Source organism: Pseudopipra pipra, chromosome 3, assembly GCF_036250125.1.
Source record: "Pseudopipra pipra isolate bDixPip1 chromosome 3, bDixPip1.hap1, whole genome shotgun sequence".
In the NCBI taxonomy this organism is placed as follows: Eukaryota; Metazoa; Chordata; class Aves; order Passeriformes; family Pipridae; genus Pseudopipra; species Pseudopipra pipra.
This window is the reverse complement of record NC_087551.1, coordinates 42,089,038-42,109,969: the sequence shown is the minus strand read 5'-3', so window position 1 is coordinate 42,109,969 and position 20,932 is coordinate 42,089,038. Positions and strand designations below refer to the sequence as shown.

The window sequence follows — 20,932 nt, the reverse complement described above, 5'->3', positions numbered from 1 at the left end:
GGGAAAAACCAGGAAGGTGCATACTAAGAACAAGTATAATCAAGCAAATAAGAAAACTTAAACTGTTAAAAGATGGCTACACTGAAGTTCTGTATGCTGCTGGTTCTATAGTAGATGAATGAAACTGCATATTTCTACTCTGTATTTACAATTTCTTGAGATTTTTATAGTGTTAATTCATTCAGCACATAAAAAACAATGCAAATGAGTTGCACAAAATAATCAAATTCTTCTACATCATTTACTTTTTATAGGACTTAGGGGAGCTCTGTACTCAAGCCATACACTGTACCTAGTTGAATATGAAGAAGGGATAGGATGGCTTAACTGTGAGTTGCCTGATCGTCATGTTATGGACTTCAGTTAGCAGACAAAACTTGTGCAAGTAATAGGATTTGCTGTAAGACACCTAGAAAATCAAGAAGGATTCTTTATTTGGTGCTAGATACAAGCATTAAATGAAATAGTGTAGGCCAACAGACTCATTAAAAGGCAAGACACAGGCTTTAATAAGACATTTAAATCTCTTATAGGTCTGAACAGCCAAAGCTCCACATCCAAAGAATCCTCAGACACAGGTACCTGGTGGTATATCATGTAAAACTCCCAGCCATCTTGCTTTGGTAAAGTAAGAAATTTACCCTAAAAACATAAATAACCTATTTATCACTTACTGTTTAGGTGAGCTAGGTTTGGTTTGCTGTCAACTATAATGCTAAAGCTTAAGATCTACTCCAGGGCTTATATTGGCATGATGTTTATTTTTAGAAACAAAAGACCCTCAGAGGAGCAATAGTAAACAATAGAGCTTGCACTGGTGAGAGCTATTGCTTCCAACAGTTATTTCTCCAGAGCTGCTATTTTAGAAAGTTTGTTTTTAGAATGTCAGCAAGATATGCAGCATAAAAGGCTGAGATACTACAAAGCATGCACATTAACAAGGTTAATGTGTATACAGTAAGAGTATACAATAAAAAATGGTAAAAACATGTCCAAACTCATTATAATGACACTTTCCTTCCAGGCAGGAAGGGGACAGGTTAAAACAGTTACTGAAAGAATAAAACTGCTTACTACTTTTTAAACCGCAGACACTTGACCAAAATGATCATAAGAACCAAGTATATAAAAGAGGCCATTCTTCTATGTAAAGGAAAAGGAACAGGAAGAAGTACAAGAAAATCCCTGCCAAACCCCTGAAATTTTTATTTAAAAGCAACAGAATTAAGTAACAGTCCTCTACTCCTTTCAATTGCTACTGTAATAAGGGAAAGAAGTTTTGATCAACAGCCAACACCACTTCATTGTAATAGTGATAGGAGAGCAACCTTTAGCTTTACTTGTGCTGTGTCCCAGCTGGTAAGTAAGTGTCCAGCTTTTGTCAGTGTGCCAAGAAACCTGATTGGGTTGTGATGAGGGGTGGAACAGATTCCCCAGTACCTCTTCTTTTCCCAGCATTCTTGAACTGGTCTGGGGTTTTGGAACCAACACCCTCTGCAACTCTGGTAGAAACACATCACACTTAACAATGGGCTGTTTGGACTGGTGGAGGAAACAATTCCATCCCACTTTGACTCCAGAGGACTTGCTTTTGGTAATTTTTTGCAGTTCTGAAAGCCAAACTGAATTGAGTGAGGATTAAGACAGGCGAGTTTCTTTGGAGTTCTCTGATGTTCTTGTTAAAGCACAGTTAAGCTGTTTCAAAAAACACTTCACACTCTTACCAGGAAGAGAATACTTCTTGGGAATAATTGCTATCAGTTATGTAACAAAGCCAATCCTAAATACAACAATCAGAGGAGAGAGAGAACCTGAAAGTTTTTGGACCCAACAGTCTTTTTAAAACTAAATGCAGGCTTTTCAAGTACAAAGCACACTTAATTCTGTTTAATTCAGAGAAACCTAAGGTGCATACTTTTCAGATCCATTTGAACCAAAAATGTCAGAACAATGGGAACAAACATAATACTAATTTCAGGAAAGATGGTATAACTCTGTGTAGCATTCTTGCAATGCTCTTGTGCTTTAACTTTCATTTTCTAACTGGATATATCAGCATACATAAGTATGGGTCCTAAGCACACATTGAGAATCGGTCCTGTCAACAGCTTGTTAGAATGTGGCAAACTAAGTAGGAGAAAATAAAACAATCTCTCACTGACAGTTGCCAGTGGTTTTATAATTCAGGTCGTAAATAAAAACTATTGTGCAACAAACAAATGTGACAAAGCCTACCTCGGTTAAATTTGTTTATATGATAAAAAAATAAAATATTAAACTGCTCATAGTGCAACATTCTATCAGCATACATAAGTATACCATGCTTTGTAAATTTACTGTTACATTATTTACAGTACATTGCAATGCTTTAAACTAGAGGTGAAAGAACAAAAACAGGTAATGGAAAATGTTTACATACAGGTACAAGTCTTAATATTGTCCAAACTACCAAGTTCACTTTGCAGACTTGTGTGTTGTGCATATTCCTGCCCCACACCACAGGGTACACCTTTCTGGCAGCAGCCATCTGCTCTGTTTGTAGATAGTGGAAAGATGCTTTTAAAAACTGCATAGCCTTCAAGCTTTTCTGTTTCTTCAAACACCAGTTGCAAGGACAGCTGTAAAATACATAAGAACTCCATCAATTACCCATATATGATCAATCTGAAAACTCAGCTCCTGAAATAAGATCAATAAATAATCATTTCTGTAGAGCCAAACAAAAGCTGAACTAAATTAAAATCCTTTTCCAGCAGTCTCTTAGTTGAAGGATGGTGTTTTATGGGAGGAAAGCAGTTCAAGGATTCTTATCCATTATTTAAAATTCTGAGCTTTAATTGGGAGCTAAGTTCCCAGAACATAGAACAAAATATGAGCATGTAAAATTATATGCTGCCTTATTTAACATTCTATAAAGCTTCTGCTGGTGTGCACTGCTCAAGCTGATAAATGAATACAGTAAAAATGATGCAGAAACTATGCCTGCAGTACTTATTTGATATCACTGTCCTTGTATTACAGAAATAAGGATTAATTACATCAGAATAATTAACTACACAGGGAGAAAAGACAGCATGCCACTGCATACTGCAAGGAGTTATGTAAAATCCAACAGTGAGAGCTGTCTTAAGGACAACTGTTTATAAGAAAGACTAACTACCAAGTTGCTCTTAGGAGTAGGTTATGTGACTTTTATGTCTCTTCCCCTACAACTGCTAAAGGGAAAAATCTTTTCCTCGCTTTCTCTGAAGAATGTCTTTGGAAGACTGTAAACCTGTTTCATAGGCTGAAACAGCCCTAGAACAGCTACTTTAGATGACAACACTGCTTAAGCAGCAAATACCACTATTCTCTTTTTACATTTCTGCTAACAGCAGACAGGAATCAGAATAACTTCAGGCTGCTTTTAGGTAAGGGAATAAAAGTCAGTGGAAGTTTGAAATCCAGTGTTATCTTTAATTTTTCAAGTCCCAGTGTTTAAGCCACATATTTTCAGAAAAGACTTTATAATAGCTTAAGACAAGATTCTGTACCATACATTTTGTGAATTCTCATTTCTACTAATGTTTGTCCATGATACAACAAAACTGATTCACTTTCTCTAAAGTTCATTAGGTAGCTACTAGGCCTGTAATGCATTTCAGGAGTAGAGAATTTTTAAGTGCTTTCCACAGCATTACTCAGAGTAAGCTAAGACCTAGAAACACTTCAGTAAAAGCACTAGTCTTGCTTTAGTGGACAGATGAGAGAAGAAAAATTGAAAGTATAAAAACCCAGTCCATTTTACTGTGCATTATTTCAATAGATTCTATGTAACTTTAAAGGTTAATTGTGAAAAAGCCAAGCACTCAATACAGCACATTTAAGAAAGACAGTAATTTACCCATCACCCTGAGATTTTTCTAACCTTACCTTTTGTATCTAAAGTAAGTATTTGGGATTTTTTGTTTTGTTTCTCTAACATCCACATTCTTGAGCACTCTGTGCTTGTGCTCTACGTGGTGATCTCAGCTGTCTCAAGGCAGCATCTCCATACTGAATACCTGAGCCCATTCTTTCTGGATCCAATTCTCCTGATAAGAAACAAAATGGTGACAAGAACATAGATCATGTGCAAATAATATAGTCCAAATTAACCAATAACATTAGATTAAAAAATGCATAATTATGTTCTAATCTAATTATGAAGAGATTATCTCAATTCTGTTTGCTTTTAGGCAATTTCAAACCTGAATCATTTTGTCCTGTAATCTAACCATGTGCCCTTAATCATAATGACAAAGCAAACTGTCTCAGAGTCAGGCTGCAACAAGAAATGTATTTGCACAACTTCTAACAAAAGAAAGGTCCAAAATGTTTTCTGAGAACACATCTAAAAACCTCTTGCTTTCAGAGGTTTATTTGCAAAGAAAATGGTACTGTAGATACTAAGCCAAACAGAAATGGATCAGTCTGACAGAAGGATTCCCAGAAGAACTGTCCCCAGAGAAAATGATCAGCCTTTCCTACTTCTGGTATCCATTTCTGCTTACTCCATACCCTGAGTCTTCAGAAGTGTTCTTATGGCTGTATGGTGGTCTGGTCAAGATAAGAAATATTTAATCTTAAAAAAAGCCAACCAACCAACCAACCAACCAACCAAGAATCCCTCTGAACAGTTCAGATCACTTATTCAGGTTCATTGCGCACAGATGAGCCCTTTCTAAGTTAGCAGATGACACTGCATTGAAGGGACAGCACTTGAGGGTAGAGCTGTCATTCAGAAAAGACCTTGGCTTAGCTACAGGAACAGGACATCACTAAATTCAGCAACTACACATGCAGTGCTCTGCACCTTCGAGGGAACACAGACAAGCACTGCTATGGGCTGGGGACTGACTACGTAAATAGTAGCAACTGCTCAGTGCTGGGAGATGTTGCCCTGAGGGGCTGTGGAATCTCTGTTCCTGGAGCATCTCAAAACCTTCCTGACAAGCCATGGGCAGCTTGCTCTCATTTTGAATCTCAAACGCACTTTAAACAGGAGGTTGGACCAGAGACCTCCATAGGTTCTTTTAAATCTCCATTTTTCCATGATTTGGTGCATGTGTGCTGGCACAAAGAAAACAGGAACAGTTCACAGAAACAGGACTTAATTCTGTCATGGTAATGCCTCTTTAAATCAGTCATGGAACTAAAGTATCATGAGAAACTACTAAACACTGCTTCTCATGTGGGTTTTGCGTTTGTTTGGGTTCTTTTTGTTTGTTTGTTAAAAATGAAAGCTGTTGTTTGGCATTGATTTGATTCAGTAATCAGGAAACTCCCATGAAAATAACATTTTCATTGAAAAATTAGTGTTTGGCATTCAAAACATGTAATTAGAATCTGAGACAGACTTTTCAATATGGCTAATACTTAAAACTTTGAAGATATCAAGCAGCTAGAAAAGAGGAAAACTGGAATGCAAATTAGCTGTAATGACACCTAACACACAGAAGCCTGTCTCCAATAGAAACCTGCCCACTTGCACTGAGAAGCTTCTGGTATATTTCTAGATGTGTAAAAGTAAAAATGGTTTCAACTAAGAAGCAGGAAGGTCACTTCAGAAAAACACAGTTGCTAGGAAACATCCTTGAAATTTTTAGTATTTCTGTTCAAATTCTCTTGACTGCATTTCATGCTACATATGAGAAGCAGAATTAAAAGTTATGTCTGCCCTGATATTAGGTTTTTATTCTGCACTACAAAAACTGCCCATTGTCATGCTTGGTATTTGTAGGATGCAGCAACCCACACAGAACATACTCAGAGCTGACTGCTAAGGTAAACACTGTGTAGAAACATCCACAATTCACACCACCACCCCTTTTTAGATACACAGATCTCACTAACACATCCATTCCTATGGGAAGCAGCTATAAAACAAATGAGTTATTTTACTACAGGGGTATTTTGGAGGTTTGGGGTTAATTCTATTAGAGAACTTTGAATAGTAGTATTTTCATGTGTACTTTTCTAGTTTTCAAATGAAATAAAAAAATTTAAAAGAATATAAAGCTTAATTTACCTGATTCAATTTTATTGAGTATTTTTCTTGCACACTGTACAAAGGCCTCTTCAACATTTTCCCCCGTTAGAGCACTTGTTTCCAAGAACATCAGCTCTGCATTTGACACCAAAAAAAACCAATCTCAAAATAAGTCTGGAACATCAGATATAGTAGTTCAAAGCATGAAAGCTAGGAGCAATATTCTTACAGAGATCTACAGTCAGGTAGCATGGTCCAGAAAAATTAGCTTTTGATGGCAAAACCACAAAAAAATGTCCTCTGAAATTTATGTATCAACCCTGGAAAGCTGGAATCCAAAGATAATAACCTGGGCTGTGCATGCAAAGTAGCACATGAAACTAATGAACTTCCTACAGATTTGCACTAACATGTAAAAGCAAAGTCAGTAACCAGAGTTGGTAGAAAAGACTATAACTGATTTATAAAAGCAAAACCAGATTTTGCTGATGGCAAGACTGCAGCACAGAAGCTCAGACAGAGACTGGCTTTAGCTGCCACAGAAACACGTCTCCAGATTGGAAATTCTGAGTCCTACAGACCAGGTAATAAGTCCTCTAGATCCATGCCCTGTATTAAACTCAGTTCCTTATGAGTAAAACTCATTGAAAACTCATTGCTTCCAACAGCAGCACACCCCATACAACCTTGTCTATTATCTAAGTCTATAAGACACTGAAAAACAGGAAATCATGTCCTTCATTTTCTCCTCAGCCCTTTGGAGGCAAGGCAATACCTGAAGTTGCGTTACATGCCCTAGGGAATGTATCTCCATATAGAAGGTACTCTATAAGCAGCAGCTGCGACTGGAAGAATCAGCAGTAATGAGACTTAAATAGTACATGTGGTTTTCACTGCAGGCACTGTGTCTCTGTGCCTCCTGCACTGACAGAACTCTTTTCTGTAGACAAGGTACAGTGGGCAAAGTACATCCTAACTGCACAAAAAAATCGAACTATTTTAAGTATTATGCATCTTTGAATGCTACATGAAGATTTTGTACTACTTACCATTTTCTTGTGCGAACCGGGACGCTTCTAAAAACGTAACTTCGCGATCGGCATCAAGATCCTTTTTGTTTCCACACAGTATTATCACAATATTTTGACTTGCTAACATTCTTGCATCCGTCAACCAATTAGTAAGTGCATTGTAGGTTTCCCGGCTATGTAGAAAATGACATCCTCTATTAGAACACACTCATTTCTCACGAACAGATCACCGAACCAAAACTCAGATGACAAATCTGTCTTTGCGGCAAACAACAAACTGCTGCTAGTCAGGCAAGGCACCTACACATCTCAACATGCCAATGGTGAACTGGGAAGAGTATCAAATTCCTTCATGAAATTATTTAAAAGCTTAAGTTTTTAAAAAACAAAATTAAATCAACCACAATCTCTAAACACACACACACAATCGTAAAACACCCTATGACTGAGAAAAGATAAAATTTTAAGCTTTAATCTAGTTTCAGCCTTTTGCGCGTGAAATTTTGGGATACCAGATTGAGTTATTGTTTAACTTGGAATGTTAGGGATACTTAAATTTCAGGTGGAATTGTAAGGATTTACTAGGCTGCCTACAATATTTTAATATTATAAGATGCAGAGATTAACAGAATTTTGGGATACAGTAAAGGAATGTGTAGGCACAGCTATTTTCTCCAGAGAATGACCTACTATATCAGCATACTAATTAGAAGTTTCCACACATAAGTGTGTACTGCCTCCGTTAAGGGTGGCTGAAGTCTCCTCTTGGTTTCTGTGGCAAGGCTTGCTGAGCCACTAGTTGCATGTGGTCCACCATGATTAGACCAGCTACTGGTGAGCCAATACCCACGTATTTGTCTAACCCTTTAGGATTCTTTATATTTCTGACATTCACAATATTTCATGTAAGCCAGTTCTAAAACTTAAATATGCACTGAAACAGAAGTACTTTTTCAATCTACTTTTTTTTCTTCTTGCCCACTGTCCATTACAGGATTAGGTACTTGGGGAGGAATCATTATGCATTAATTGAAAGAGCTGCTAGCTTTCTTACCTGGTTATATCGTAGACAAGCAAAGCACCTGCAGCCCCTCTATAGTAACTCCTTGTTACAGACCTGAAATAGAATTACAGATATACATTTTTGTGGTGCTTTCATTGTTTAAATTCTGCGTTAAAATAACACCATCTATATTACAAAACAGAATTCTCATTTCCATATTTAAAATAAAACATGTTTTTTCAACAACATTAGCAACTGTGCAGCAGCAGACTATTTACAACTAGAATTTTGATGTCCATTATGACCTGTGTGCTGCTGAAGGTATAAGTATCATCATAATATATGACCAGATACAGAACTGGGAGCTGGTATCTGGTCAACAAACTGAAGAGACCTCATAAATGAAGACTACATACAACTGTCCAGCTTTACCTAGTCGGAGGTATAACCACAGAACTGCACAAAAAAATTGAATTATTTTAAGTATTATGCATCTTTGAATGCTACATGAAGATTTTGTAGGGGATATTTACCTGGATTGCTGCCCCTCACTCAGACTTCTACCATCATACGCACCTTTGTTAACCACCCCCTCTCCCAAACCAAAGAAACTCCACACACACACTCCATCCCCCAAAAATATAAAAAAAAATTGATGCCCTATTTGATGGTGAATGTACTCAGGAATACCCTAGATTTTTACTGAGTTTGACTTATGCCTCAGATGTAGAATACAATTAAAATATAGCATTAAAAGTATACTGGTGGTTCTAAGCTGACAAATAGGTTGCTTTTTCTTTAAGAAACTTAAGATACCTCAGTCTTTCTAGATGGTTATTTACCCAAACCAATCTGACTGGTTTTTTTTCTCCTCTAATAAAACAAAACTATACAATTGTTTTCGTGCAGATTTTGAACAGCTTACAACTTCCTGGCATTTACTTATTCCAACCAACAGAAGGTCTTCTAAACACAGAATTAGGCACATACAGTATGAGTATTTGTAAGCAGGGGTTAATAATAGCCAACATCCACAGCAACCATTTAATAACAAATACTTAAGAAAATGACTGGAAAGAGTACCTGAATCTCTCTTGTCCTGCTGTATCCCATATCTGCAGTTTTACATATTTACCACCAACATTTATGATCTTTGAACCAAATTCCACTCCTATAGTATGATTTGAGTCATCTTTGACTACAAAAAAACAAGAAATAAGCCCAGACTTATTTGGAGAACATTTAAAGTGAATAATTAGTTTTTACATTAAAAAAATTTAGGTATAATCAAAACTCCTCAGTGATCAAATGACAAACTACCTCCTGAACCATCAAATTCAGTCCCACTCATAAGGACATTGCCTGCACACAGAAATAAACATTTTTAAAATTTTTGAACAGCTTATTCAATTTAAAATTACTACTAGAAAGGCCTGCTTTAAATAAGTTCCAGTTCACTTCCATAAATGGCAAGATACCCTTTGTACATTTTTTTTCCAACTGTGTTTTCTAATACTTTGATGCCAATTAAATTTAAAATTCATGGGAAAACAGAACAAAAAAAGAAGTCTTGTCCATGAATGTGCAAGAGCTGCTACTTCTTTAAAGCAGAAGCAGCTTGTTGTTGGTAGCACAGATTCTCAGGAACACACAACTGTCATTACTAGAAGCAACATCATGTTTCAAGTTCAATCATAGAACGATGCCATGTTCCTTAGTGCTTACACATTATTATCCTAATGTATTCCTCAAGAGATAAGGTGAGTTACCATTTTGTTGAGAAAGATAAGTCACCTTAGATTTACAAAGGTTTCTAAAAGCATATTGGTTTTGTTTAATCATGGTGCCAAATGCACTCCGCAATGGCAAATTTTCTATTACCTGTTCATCTCTAAATAGCATTCACAATGGAATCTCTACCAGTATTTATCACAAAACACAGTCCTTAACAAAGACAACAGCATGACTATTTATTTATAAAGATACTACAGGCTTTCTAAATCTACTCAAGCAATTCAATTTTATTTTAATTGTTTTTTTCTAAAAGATCCAAGTCTCTACTATTTATCTAGGGAAGCTTATAGCTGCAAGATATAACTTCTCACAAGAAGACAGTATGCTCATCACCATCCTGTTATATTTATTTGAGAGTAATAGGGCATAATGCTCCATATTAGGCTTCTGGCTAGAGGCAAACAGTGAGCAATAAAGACTTACAGCATGGTTTTGAACATAATTCTTACCCAAAATCCTCACCTACACAAACAAGAGAATTATAGGAACTTACATACATGGCCGAGTGATACAAAGTATGTGGTACAAAGCAATAAAAAACTCTTACTGTGTTTCACACATACTTACATTTCTTTTCAATGAATTGGTGCAGCAAACAGGATTTTCCAGTTCCAGCATTTCCTATGACCAAGAACTTGAACAGGAAATCTGAAGATTGAAAGAAAAAAAAATTATTAAATTGTAGTACATACTCACATTTTTGTCACAAGCCAGCTATTCTCCTTAAAGAGAAAGGAATAGATGACAAAATTAGCAAAATAACAATAAATCTCAAGAATAACCTAGTGTGTTCAACAGTGATGTTTCAAAGAATGCTGTTTGTTTATGGAGATGGACAAAAAGAGATGAAAATGGTTGAATCTGAACTGAGTTAAAAATAAACCTGTTTGAAGGGTATGTAAGCTACTAACTAGAGCCAGTACAGGTGCTCTATATAGTGACGCAATTTTTAAAAATCTCTACATTATTGTATTTTTATTTTTTAAAATTATTTTATTCACATTAATTTGAACTTCCCTATATAACTGTTTACTCCTTGTACTCTGTTTTAATTCACGTAAACCTTGGACAACAACAATATTTTTCTACAAAATTTAAAGGGAAGAAGTATTTTTATTCTGGGACGCCTGTTTTCACATTTCTTCCACATGGTAAATTAGTATACAGGTATTTCTGGCACATTACCTATTAATGAGCCATTTACATCAGTGTTCATTGGTAACACATGTATTCAATATTTATGTTTATGTTAAAACAATAGAACAATTCGTACTGTTTCAACAGATACATATAATGCTTTAATGCTACCTCCCTGAATTTGCTTTAGTTTCACTAAAGACTGAAGAAACCTTCCCTGTCTTTACTGCTCTCAAAACTGAAAAATTGTGATAAGAAAGCTTACAATTGCTTCCCCCAATATATCACCACCAAGGCAACCTTTACAGTTCATGCAAGATTTGCTATTTATTTTTCTACCAGCAGCAGATTTTTTTTATTTTTATTGCACAGTTTCTCTTATAAACACAGCAGGTCTCCAGAAGATATCCAGTAAGCATGCAATGAAAAGGATTAAGTTTGCAGTATCAACAAAAATAAGAACATTATTTTTTTTAATAGTGTTCAAAGCTGTCAAATGGGTTACATGGATATTGGCCATGGGGATGGCAGAATAAAAAGAAAATCAGATTATGCCTGGCAAGTCAAAGCACTAATACAATACTCTATCAGAACATCATTTGAATATTTAGTTTTAAAAACTGAATCTAAGATGCACACAAATTATGTGCTCATTCCATTTCGTGCAGGAATTATTTGTTCTGTTGTATCATAAACACCCTCTAGCAATGGTGAAAGGAACAAGCAAGTTTCTCAAATGCTAAGAAAATGTCTACTGTTAAAAAGTCAGTAACAAAATAGAGGGCCACAGGTGCTGGGAATGTCCACCACCATTTGTCTTCACTTATCTCCCAGATTTTATTCATATTTAAAATCAAGTAGTGTTTTATTAAGGACTTCTGATTTTTTTTTTTGCCTTTGCATGATTTTTCTTGTTTCAAATGTTGTAAAAGACTCGGTATACATTCTGTATTCTACCCTTCTCAGAAAGAGATTGCTGTTTCTTGCTCACAAAATGTGACCATTTACATGCTCAAGACATTCTGTTCCAAACTCCTCTCATTCTTCACGCCCCCACCCAGCTGCTCATGCTTTCTGGATAAAAAAAATTGTTACAAACAGGATTTTCCTTCAGGTTGCAAAAATTTTGTGTGTTATCTCCTGTAAAGAAAGGCCCCTCATGTCACCTCAACTGCAAAACACGCTGAAGCTGAGAACGCTTCATTCTATCACGTCTTCACTGTTAGTATGAAATGCAGACATCATAAACAGTCACAAAGTGTCAGGTTAAGAAAAAATCTCAAAGAAATCCAAGATTTAATTTTTATGGATCAAATATCACTCGTTAGCTGCCTTGTATGCCATTTTGTATATTTAAACTACTGTGGGTGTGTGCAATCTCACCAGTTTTACCATTTCAAAATGTAAGATGTTCTGAGACATACTCACAATTAAAATAATGTGTTTCTGATATCTGCCATGTTTCCAAAAATAAATCTGAAATCCAGTTAAAACTGTTGTACTATGTATCTGGGGAATGCTGTTTGCCAGATTTTCTTGTTAAAAACAACTGTAAAATTCAAGTTTACCATCATCTTTTTTCCACAGAAAATTCATATGATTGACAGTAGTGTAACAGCTACTGTCAACCTAAACCAGGAAAAGAATAAACCCGGAACTCTATTCCTCCACTAATTTGCACTGTTGTAAGCACTGGTGGTTAAATGTGGCTCACAAAGCCACATTTGTGCAACCCATAAACCCACAGTGAACTGCAAATTTAACACCCTGCTCTGTTCTGCACAGACAGGCTGTGGGCCAGTGAGATATTGGGACAAGGATGTTGCTGTTAGGGACTGGTTTGGAAGAGCTCCAGAACAGCAGCGTATTTTTCCCTGAGATGTTTTAAGTTGAGGTGCTCTCTGAAAGTAAGAATGATACTTGGGGATTTTATATTCTTGTCTTTAAACTGGTAACATATTCTAGCAGCACTTTATACTAGACTCATGATTCCTATCAAGAGTCTATTTTGCAAAACAACTTTAAAAGGGAATCTTTCCTACAGATAAATCACTTAGATGCCAGTTCAATGCCTGCTTACTTAGTAGACAAAAAATAAATTTCCCTCTGGCAAAACAGCAAACAGACTCTCTAAGGTGAAACTTGAAACTGCAGTTACAATTCACTTGTTCACAGTATGAAACTAAGGCAAATGTGTTTTATTCCACCAGAGAATGAAAATATCAAAATCTTCTAATAAAAAAAAATTAAAAACTTTCTGCATCAAAGAAGGCAGCACATGTAGACTTGTAGAGTAAAAGATTTGGATGTTGCATTCTCAAATGTAACTGTGCTTCCATCAGTTTGAACTCCAAATTTATGTAAATTGTTCAAACTAGCAAGAGGTTTTTAGACTTATATTAACAGTTTGTCCACAAGTACTGGAAAAAATGGTTCAGGAAATATGGAATATTCTGCACAGTTAATCATCTGCAAGGAAGGGCAAGAAAAAGGCTTTGCCAATACCAAAATCATAAATACCTAGGTTTAACAAGCTTTTAAGTTGACAGCCTAGCATATTAATGAGTAAGGTAATACCAGGTGATAACAGGGAGAACATCTTTCATTTTGTTATTCTAGAACTTCTTTCTTATAATGTCATTCTGTATGATAACGGGTATTACATCAATTACATTTTTATAACTTATCTTAGTGCTTGATTTAGGACATGAAATGTCTTCTCTTTAAGCTGTACAGATGTATCTAAAAATTTAGCACAGTTCAGAAACACAGAAACCAAACGAGACCGGACTGATAGCTTCTTTTAGACCAACTGTAACATCACTGCGTACTCAAACTTGGTAAGAACTTTAATATATTCACTCTTTGCAACTTCTTAATTGCTCTAGATTTTCTTTTTGATGTTCTCTTCCCAGAGGAGTTAAGTCACTTTATTTCACAGCCTTTTTTTTTTCCTGCGAGCGATGAAGTGGCTCTGAGCTCCAGCATTCCCATCAGCTGCCAAGGCTGTCACACAAGAAAAACTTTTCTTTTTAATTCTGTTGTTCCTCCTTCATAAAAAAGCTGAAAAGCAACATCATTCAGATGTTACAAATGCTTGCTGCCATGCTAGCTACTGAAAATGTCTAGAAAAGTTAAAGTACTTTGCCTGTAAATAAAATCATCTTCATACAGTTTAGCCCTAAACTGACTGCCCTCTGTGAGCTACATGTGTCACCTGATCCCAAACTGGGTAGTGGGTAAAGGAAAAAAAACTTACATTCTAGCACAGGTGAAAAGGAGTAAAACTGTGGCTTCACCCTAAAGATGCACCAGCAACACGAGCAGCTAAACTACATAAATTACATGTTGGTTGCTGTTTTGCATTTGTTTTTTCCTTCTGGGGAGGTGAGGTGTGAGCTGAGGGGAAAGGAGAAGAGAGACACTTGTGGGCTTTGACTCAAGTACCAGCAAAAACAGATGGTTCATGTGGAAACCACCCCCAGACATCCAACCACCTCCTTTGACTGAAGTCTGCTCCAGCAGAAGGAATAATTGAACAGGTTTTGAGCTACTGCAGCTTAGTCTATGAAATTGTTTCTTCTTGCTAATACAGTAGAGCGGGGTGGAGGAAGGGTGAGAAACCAAATTATATCTTCAATCTCAGTTTGATCTCCCTCCAACTCCTTGCTAAAGAGTAGAATTTATAATCACTAATGCTGACCCTTCGGAAACTCTCATTCATGCCACGGGGAAAAAAAAAGGTCTCCTCATTATTAGACATCTATTTTGCAGAAGGAAAGAGTGCTCTGAAACATTCCTACTGGCATATGCTGCCTCAAAATGAGAGAAAAGAGGAGCTATTCCCACTGCTTACTCCTTTTTCTAGCAGTAAGTTAACAAGATAAACAGGTAGAACTGATAAATCTAGCTCTACTCCAATCTGCATAAGGAATGCTTGGAAGAGGGAAGATCTGCTTCCTTACAAGCAAAAGAGCTACATTGTCTAAGAAATAAAGTCAGATTTGGAACAAACTGGAGGCCAGGGTGATAAACGCAGAGACTGCCAAGTAACTGCCAGGGGATGGGGTGGCGAGAAAAGCATGAATCAAATTGTCCAGACCAAAAAGAATTATTTTCAAATGGACAGAAGAGACTATACATTCTCTGACAATCACAGAAATTGATAAACTTATGGGACCAGACTGGGAGTAGTAGATACGAGTGGAGAAAACACAGGGAAGAAGGAAGTGAAGAGATCTGACTGGAATCTTACATATCGCACTGATTCAAAGGTCATACAACCTTTCTTCTATCCTTCTACTATTTAAAATCCAAAGGTTGCTTTGCATTTACCTATTAAGGGTAAGCTATTTTTATGTCAGTCTGTATTTACCACAACACAAAAACACGTATACTTTGCCCTGGGAAGCACGCTAAAACATGCATGTGTTGTCATATGGCAACTATCTACAGAAATGCCATTGCATCTCAGAAATATTGAGTAAAAATAATTTTCCTAGAGACTTGTTTCCAACGTTACAAGATAAACTTTTAAAAGAATTGCCCCAAAGCAGCAATAAAATGTTCTTTGTAACCCCAAAATTCATGGAGTTATCTTATATTCATGTTTGGTTTGGTTCCGGCACTTTGTAAGGGAAATAAATTGAACACATAGGAAAGGGATAAACAGATTAGAAAGCTAAGAAGAGAAGATATGGAACTTATGAAATACATTGATAGGAGAGAAAAATAAATTGTGAACAAAATTAGGTGTCAAGACTGAGAAGCTACAGAACTTGGTTTGAAAAGAGAGAAGAAATAAGAATCTCAGTAAGGGACAGAAATAGCTAGGAAAAGTGAGTGGACAGAAAAGCTTCAAAGCAGACAGAATTTGACATAGAGGAAGGAACTCAGGGAAGGGGAAAAAAAGGAGAAGATAAGTAAATTAACTGAGGTGGATAATGAAATATGATAGGCAGAAAGGACTGACCAGAGGAAAGGCTCTTTATTCCTCATGGATTGAGAAAAATATTGAAAAAAATAGTTCCCCCTTTCAAAGGGAAAAGAAGTTGAAACCTCATAGCAAACTTAAAAATCATATAAAGGTCAGACAGCAAAATGACATGGGGAAAAAAAAACAAACCACCAACTCAACCACCAGCCAGTTTTCTGAGCCTATCCATATGGGATGAAAAGCTTGAGGTTACATAATCAGAATGGGTCATAATTCAGGTGACAAGAAGAAAAATCCAACTCATGAATAAGCACCTATAAGGGCAGAAGCTACAGGATTTCCAGCACTGAGGGGATACAGTGACCACTGGTCTCCCCACCAGCCAAAACTGCCCTAATACTTTTCTCATCCTTGACGGTCACGTTACAGCTGGTCAGAAACAAACCATCCTTTGTTAGGACAGCAAGTACATTAAATCCCAGGAAGTTCATCAAGCACAGCAGATTCACAGTTTTATCACACTGTACTGTTTAGTTTGATCTGTCAGTGGGGCTGCTACATATGTGTACAGGACAATGCAAAATTATATAGTGACTACTATTACAGTCAGAGGTGGTATAACCATTGTTAAATTTTATCCTATATCTTAGTGTTAGTCTATCTTCTCTAAAACTTGACACTCTTAAGCATTCTGGCTCAGAATTTTTTGTAGCTTGTGTATGCATAGGACAAAATGAAAACTCAAAAGGGTAATGTAAGGTTGTTCAACAGGAACAATCCACAACTGGAAACCTTTCATTTCCAAGGGCTTGTTTTCTGGGACACCAAAAAAACTGGAAAGTATCAACAGCTACAGCAGGCTTATAATCCCTATTCTGCATGACTGGAACAATGCAAAAAATGTTGAAATGTTCTTGTTTAAGATACCAATCATCTATTTAGCTTACTTAGTATTACAGCATAAAAAGAGGAGCACTACTGAAATCCTGTAATCTCTGGTTTTCTACCAACCCATCTGCTCAGAGACCACCAATCCCACTTTAATCACAGCTGAAGTGATCCCAGTTCTTGATCACAAGAACTTCCTTCAGAGCATAAGGAACTTGTTCAAACTCAAATCTAGATCTGCAAAGCACACTCCTCTGGTTTTTACAGGTAAGTTCTGCATGTATCTAAGAAGTATGGACAAAAGAAGCAGGGTCTTAGTATCTTCAAGGGCTGCCCCACACACTCTTGCCTCATTTTGCCCCTTAGTTCTGTGCACTTGCTGTGCACCAAAGCACGGACCAGTAGGAAAAACCACCAAGCACTGATGACTAGAGTATTGAAATAAACTGACTTACATAGGAGAAACAATCAAGTCAGTCAGCCTACTAGTAAGAACTCCTGATGGCCATGCCAGCCTCCCTCAGAGTTAGCAGAGTTGTGTCCAATTTTGCTTTAATTATCCAAACTACCGCTTATTTTCAAGACTCTGCTCTAAAAGCAAGAGGATGCAAATCCAGCTCAAAAGTTTGAACCACCACTGAAGAATCATAGAATATGCTGATTTGGAAGGGACCCATCAGGACCATCGAGTCCAACTCCTGATCCTGTGCATGACACCCCAAGAATCAACAACATGCCTGTGAGCATTGTCCAAACACTTGAACTCAGACAGGCTTGGTGCTGTGACCACTTCCCTGGGGAGCCTCTTCTAGTGCCCAACCACCCTCAGAAAAGATGTTGCAACACATAAAACCAGAAAATGACACATGAAAGGGTTTATCACAGCACTCAATTCTGATCTTACTCTCAAGGACTACGAATATGAGCCTATTCCATGGACATTGAATATGTTTATGTGTACAGCAGCATCTTTACAGTTCAAAATATTATGGAACTGTATGATAAGGAATTGGGAGAAAAGCAAAATCTATTCAAGAAGGGTTGTTTCAAGCAAGATTACAAAGAAGAGAAATGAATACTCTTCAGTTGCTTCTCACCTCCTCCACCTTCAAAATGGCACTTCACTTCTTTGGTCAAACAGGAAAGGAAGAGTAAAAATGTCTCTCATAAAAGCAACTATTTAACTGCAGTACATTTTTTTATTTTGAACCTTGAGTGCAATCTAGCCATCCAGAAAGTTTGTTTTGCAAACGTTTGTTCCAATTCCTGCAGGAGAGTCAAACACTCCAGCAACACCAGCTCTGCTTAGCTCTTCTACTCTTCACTTCTCTTTGTTGCTTCCCAGCGAGGCGCTGACACACCTTGTCACTGCCTGCTCTCCGACTTACTCCCTCGGATGTTTTCCTACCAGTAGCAGTAAGACATCCTTTTCAACTCACTCTCACAGTGAACTCCTTTTGATGCCTGCATGTCTAAGACAACAGGGCCGAAACCTTAACGTGACCCTCTGAAGCACACACAGTCTCCAACGACAGAAACGGGCAGCTTCTCTCAGAGGACATGCACTGAGAGTTTCCCTCGGAACCCCTGACCCACAGCGAGCAGTGTCTAAGTTGGCACTTCCTCACGGTGAAGGATAACTGGGAACTGCTCCCAGCCGGGCAGCCACGGGTGGGGCAGGCGCAGCAGGGCCAGGGGAGCTGCGGGCCAGGGGGACCCGCCCGGGCCCGGGGAACCCTCACCCCACACTGGCTCCCGCCCGCTCCTCAGAGGACACCGCCCGGCCCCGGGCCCGCTCTCCCGGAGGGGAAGAGGGAGGGGGGGATCCCCTCGCTCCGCTCCCGGTTCCTACCGTAGGTCTCGGACATGGCAGTCTGCGACATCCCGTGAGGGCAAGCCCTCCGCCGCCGCCGCTCCTGCTTCCCTGCCCGCCCGGGCTCGGCGCTCACCGGCGGAGGGAGCGAACAGGCCCCGCTCCGCGGGCCCGGCTCAGCCCCGCCCACACCGCCGACGCGCACGCGCGCCCGGGCCCCGCGCGGGCCCCGCGCGAGCCCCGCCTCCCCGCGCAGGCGCGGCAGCTCGCGCCCGCCGGCACCGCCCACTCCCCGGGCGGCCGCCCCCAAAACAAGGAGCACGTGCGGGGCTTCCCCACCCTGGGATAGCCCTCCTCTTCCCTCTCCCCCCCCAGGGAAGTCGGGGTGTGAAATAAACTCTCCGAGTGCAATAGTGTTGTCCCAGACGCGGGCTCGTCACGCAGTACGCAGCGCCAATTCACACACCGAGGCGTTGTTTCTGTGAAGCCGTTTCCGTGTTTTTCTGTGTTTTGTCCTGGTTTGCGCAGAGCAGGGAACCGGGAGGTAACACACGAAAGGCTATGTCCGCGGTCATTGAAACTGCGCACTATTTATACATTTGAACAAACAAATGCATCAGCATTCATTGGTTACAAATTACGTAACTTCTAATTAGTACTCAACCCCCTATTTGCTTGTTACTCCTCTCGATTCTCATGGTAAATAATCCGCAGGCTCAGTTCTTCCCTTCTTTTGAGTCTGCGGTCGATTTTGAATAGGTGGTCAATGAGTCGGTGATCGCGATCTCCCGCTGCCGGAATCACCTTTCCCCCAGTTACTGCTCTCAGTCCTACTGACTTCGCTCCTGGTTGCTCTGGTCTAGACAGCCCACTCACCTCGAGATAATCTTCTCTTTTCATCAAAACAAAAGATTAGCCAAGCATACAACATTCAGAATGCAATTGCTTAATCATAACTCTCTGGTTATAGCTACTGATGAATAACAAAAAAAATTGCAAAGTTTGATTCAAATCTTGAGAGGCTTGATATCAATAGTGCCTTATCTATATTATTCTTTATTGGATGTCTTAACTCCCCTGTCAACCCTGGTTAGTCTGGTAGCAAGGGGCACTATGACATACCACAACAGCCTCTCCATGTTCTCCCTCCCCAGATGATACTTCATGTGTGTCCTCCACATTCTTCTTTCTGCCAGTCCTTAAAAAATTCCTCTTCTGTTATTTCTGGCTTTTTAATCTCATTGCTCACAGCTTCCCATTCTTTCCACTTCCCTATCATCTCCAAGATTGTAGGAAAAATGGCCTTTGCCTGTACCAGCTACCTCCTGACCAAGTCTTTTACTGGTCAGAGGTCAGCTTTGAAGTTCTCATCTCTAATCAGTGGAACAACACATGCTGAACCAGCACCAAGAACCACTCAGAGTACCTACTGATTATTCTTGTTGTTGTGGTTATATAGACAGAGAAACTTGCCCCAGTTTTCAAAGAACCAGCTCCTTAGTGAGCTCATACTATTAACAGTAATTAGAGTTATGTAAACAGGTCCCCAAAGTTATCATAGCCCTGATATACAGAGGATATTGAGGTCTAAAATGTCACATGTGAGCATTTCTCTGGGGTATCTGCTCTCCAGAATTCTGAGGAAAGCTGAGGAGTATTCACATGAGCTGCATGGACCCCAGTATGTTCCAGATGTAAGCTTTGTGTCTGAAAGCAGTGGTCTGACATAGCCAAATCTCTCATAGATGTTGGTTATTTTTGTTCAAACATCCCCCCCTCAAACAAACCCAACCAACCCAAAACAACAACAACAACAACAAACAAAAAAAAAATCACACAAAAAAATCCCCAACAAAAAAACCCCAAACCCACCAACCAAAAAACCAAACCAAAAATGTTAATCAAAAAATCCCCAAAGATGGGTTAACATGGAAGTAGACAGATTTTACTAGATTACTAAAAATATGTCATGTTTTATCAATAAGTGAACATAGAGATTTAGACCTCTTGTACTGTATAAACAGTACTTTAGTCTAAGGGAAAAATTAGTCTTGTTTTTTATTATGTGTATCTTGCAAGATGAGCTTGCATATATGGAGGTTATATTTGATAAATATGTCATTGTGCTAAAGCCACAGTCCTTTTCTTCCAGTCACTCCTAATTAGTTTACATGCACATGTCAATAAAGCACATTAAAACTGTACAGCTTTGTATAAAAGCTATTAGTTTAATACTGAAGAGAAATGTGGAGGTTGAAAGAATATTAAAGACAAGAGAACATCAGAGATGAGTAGGATTCAGTGTCTTAGTATTTTTACT

General features: G+C 38.5%; 1 protein-coding gene across 1 annotated transcript; it reads right to left on the bottom strand.

The window, feature by feature from the left end:
• Positions 1-412: 412 nt before the first annotated feature.
• On the bottom strand, positions 413-18,805 carry RAB4A (RAB4A, member RAS oncogene family). Its single transcript, XM_064648841.1, has 8 exons — positions 18,652-18,805; positions 10,406-10,486; positions 9,128-9,242; positions 8,096-8,158; positions 7,060-7,214; positions 6,050-6,145; positions 3,913-4,073; positions 413-2,618 (listed from the first exon to the last, which is right to left on the bottom strand). The coding sequence occupies exons 1-7, from the start codon at positions 18,680-18,682 to the stop codon at positions 3,958-3,960; spliced, it is 657 nt and encodes a 218-aa protein (XP_064504911.1). The 5' UTR covers positions 18,683-18,805; the 3' UTR covers positions 413-2,618; positions 3,913-3,957.
• Between the last annotated feature and the right edge of the window lie 2,127 nt (positions 18,806-20,932).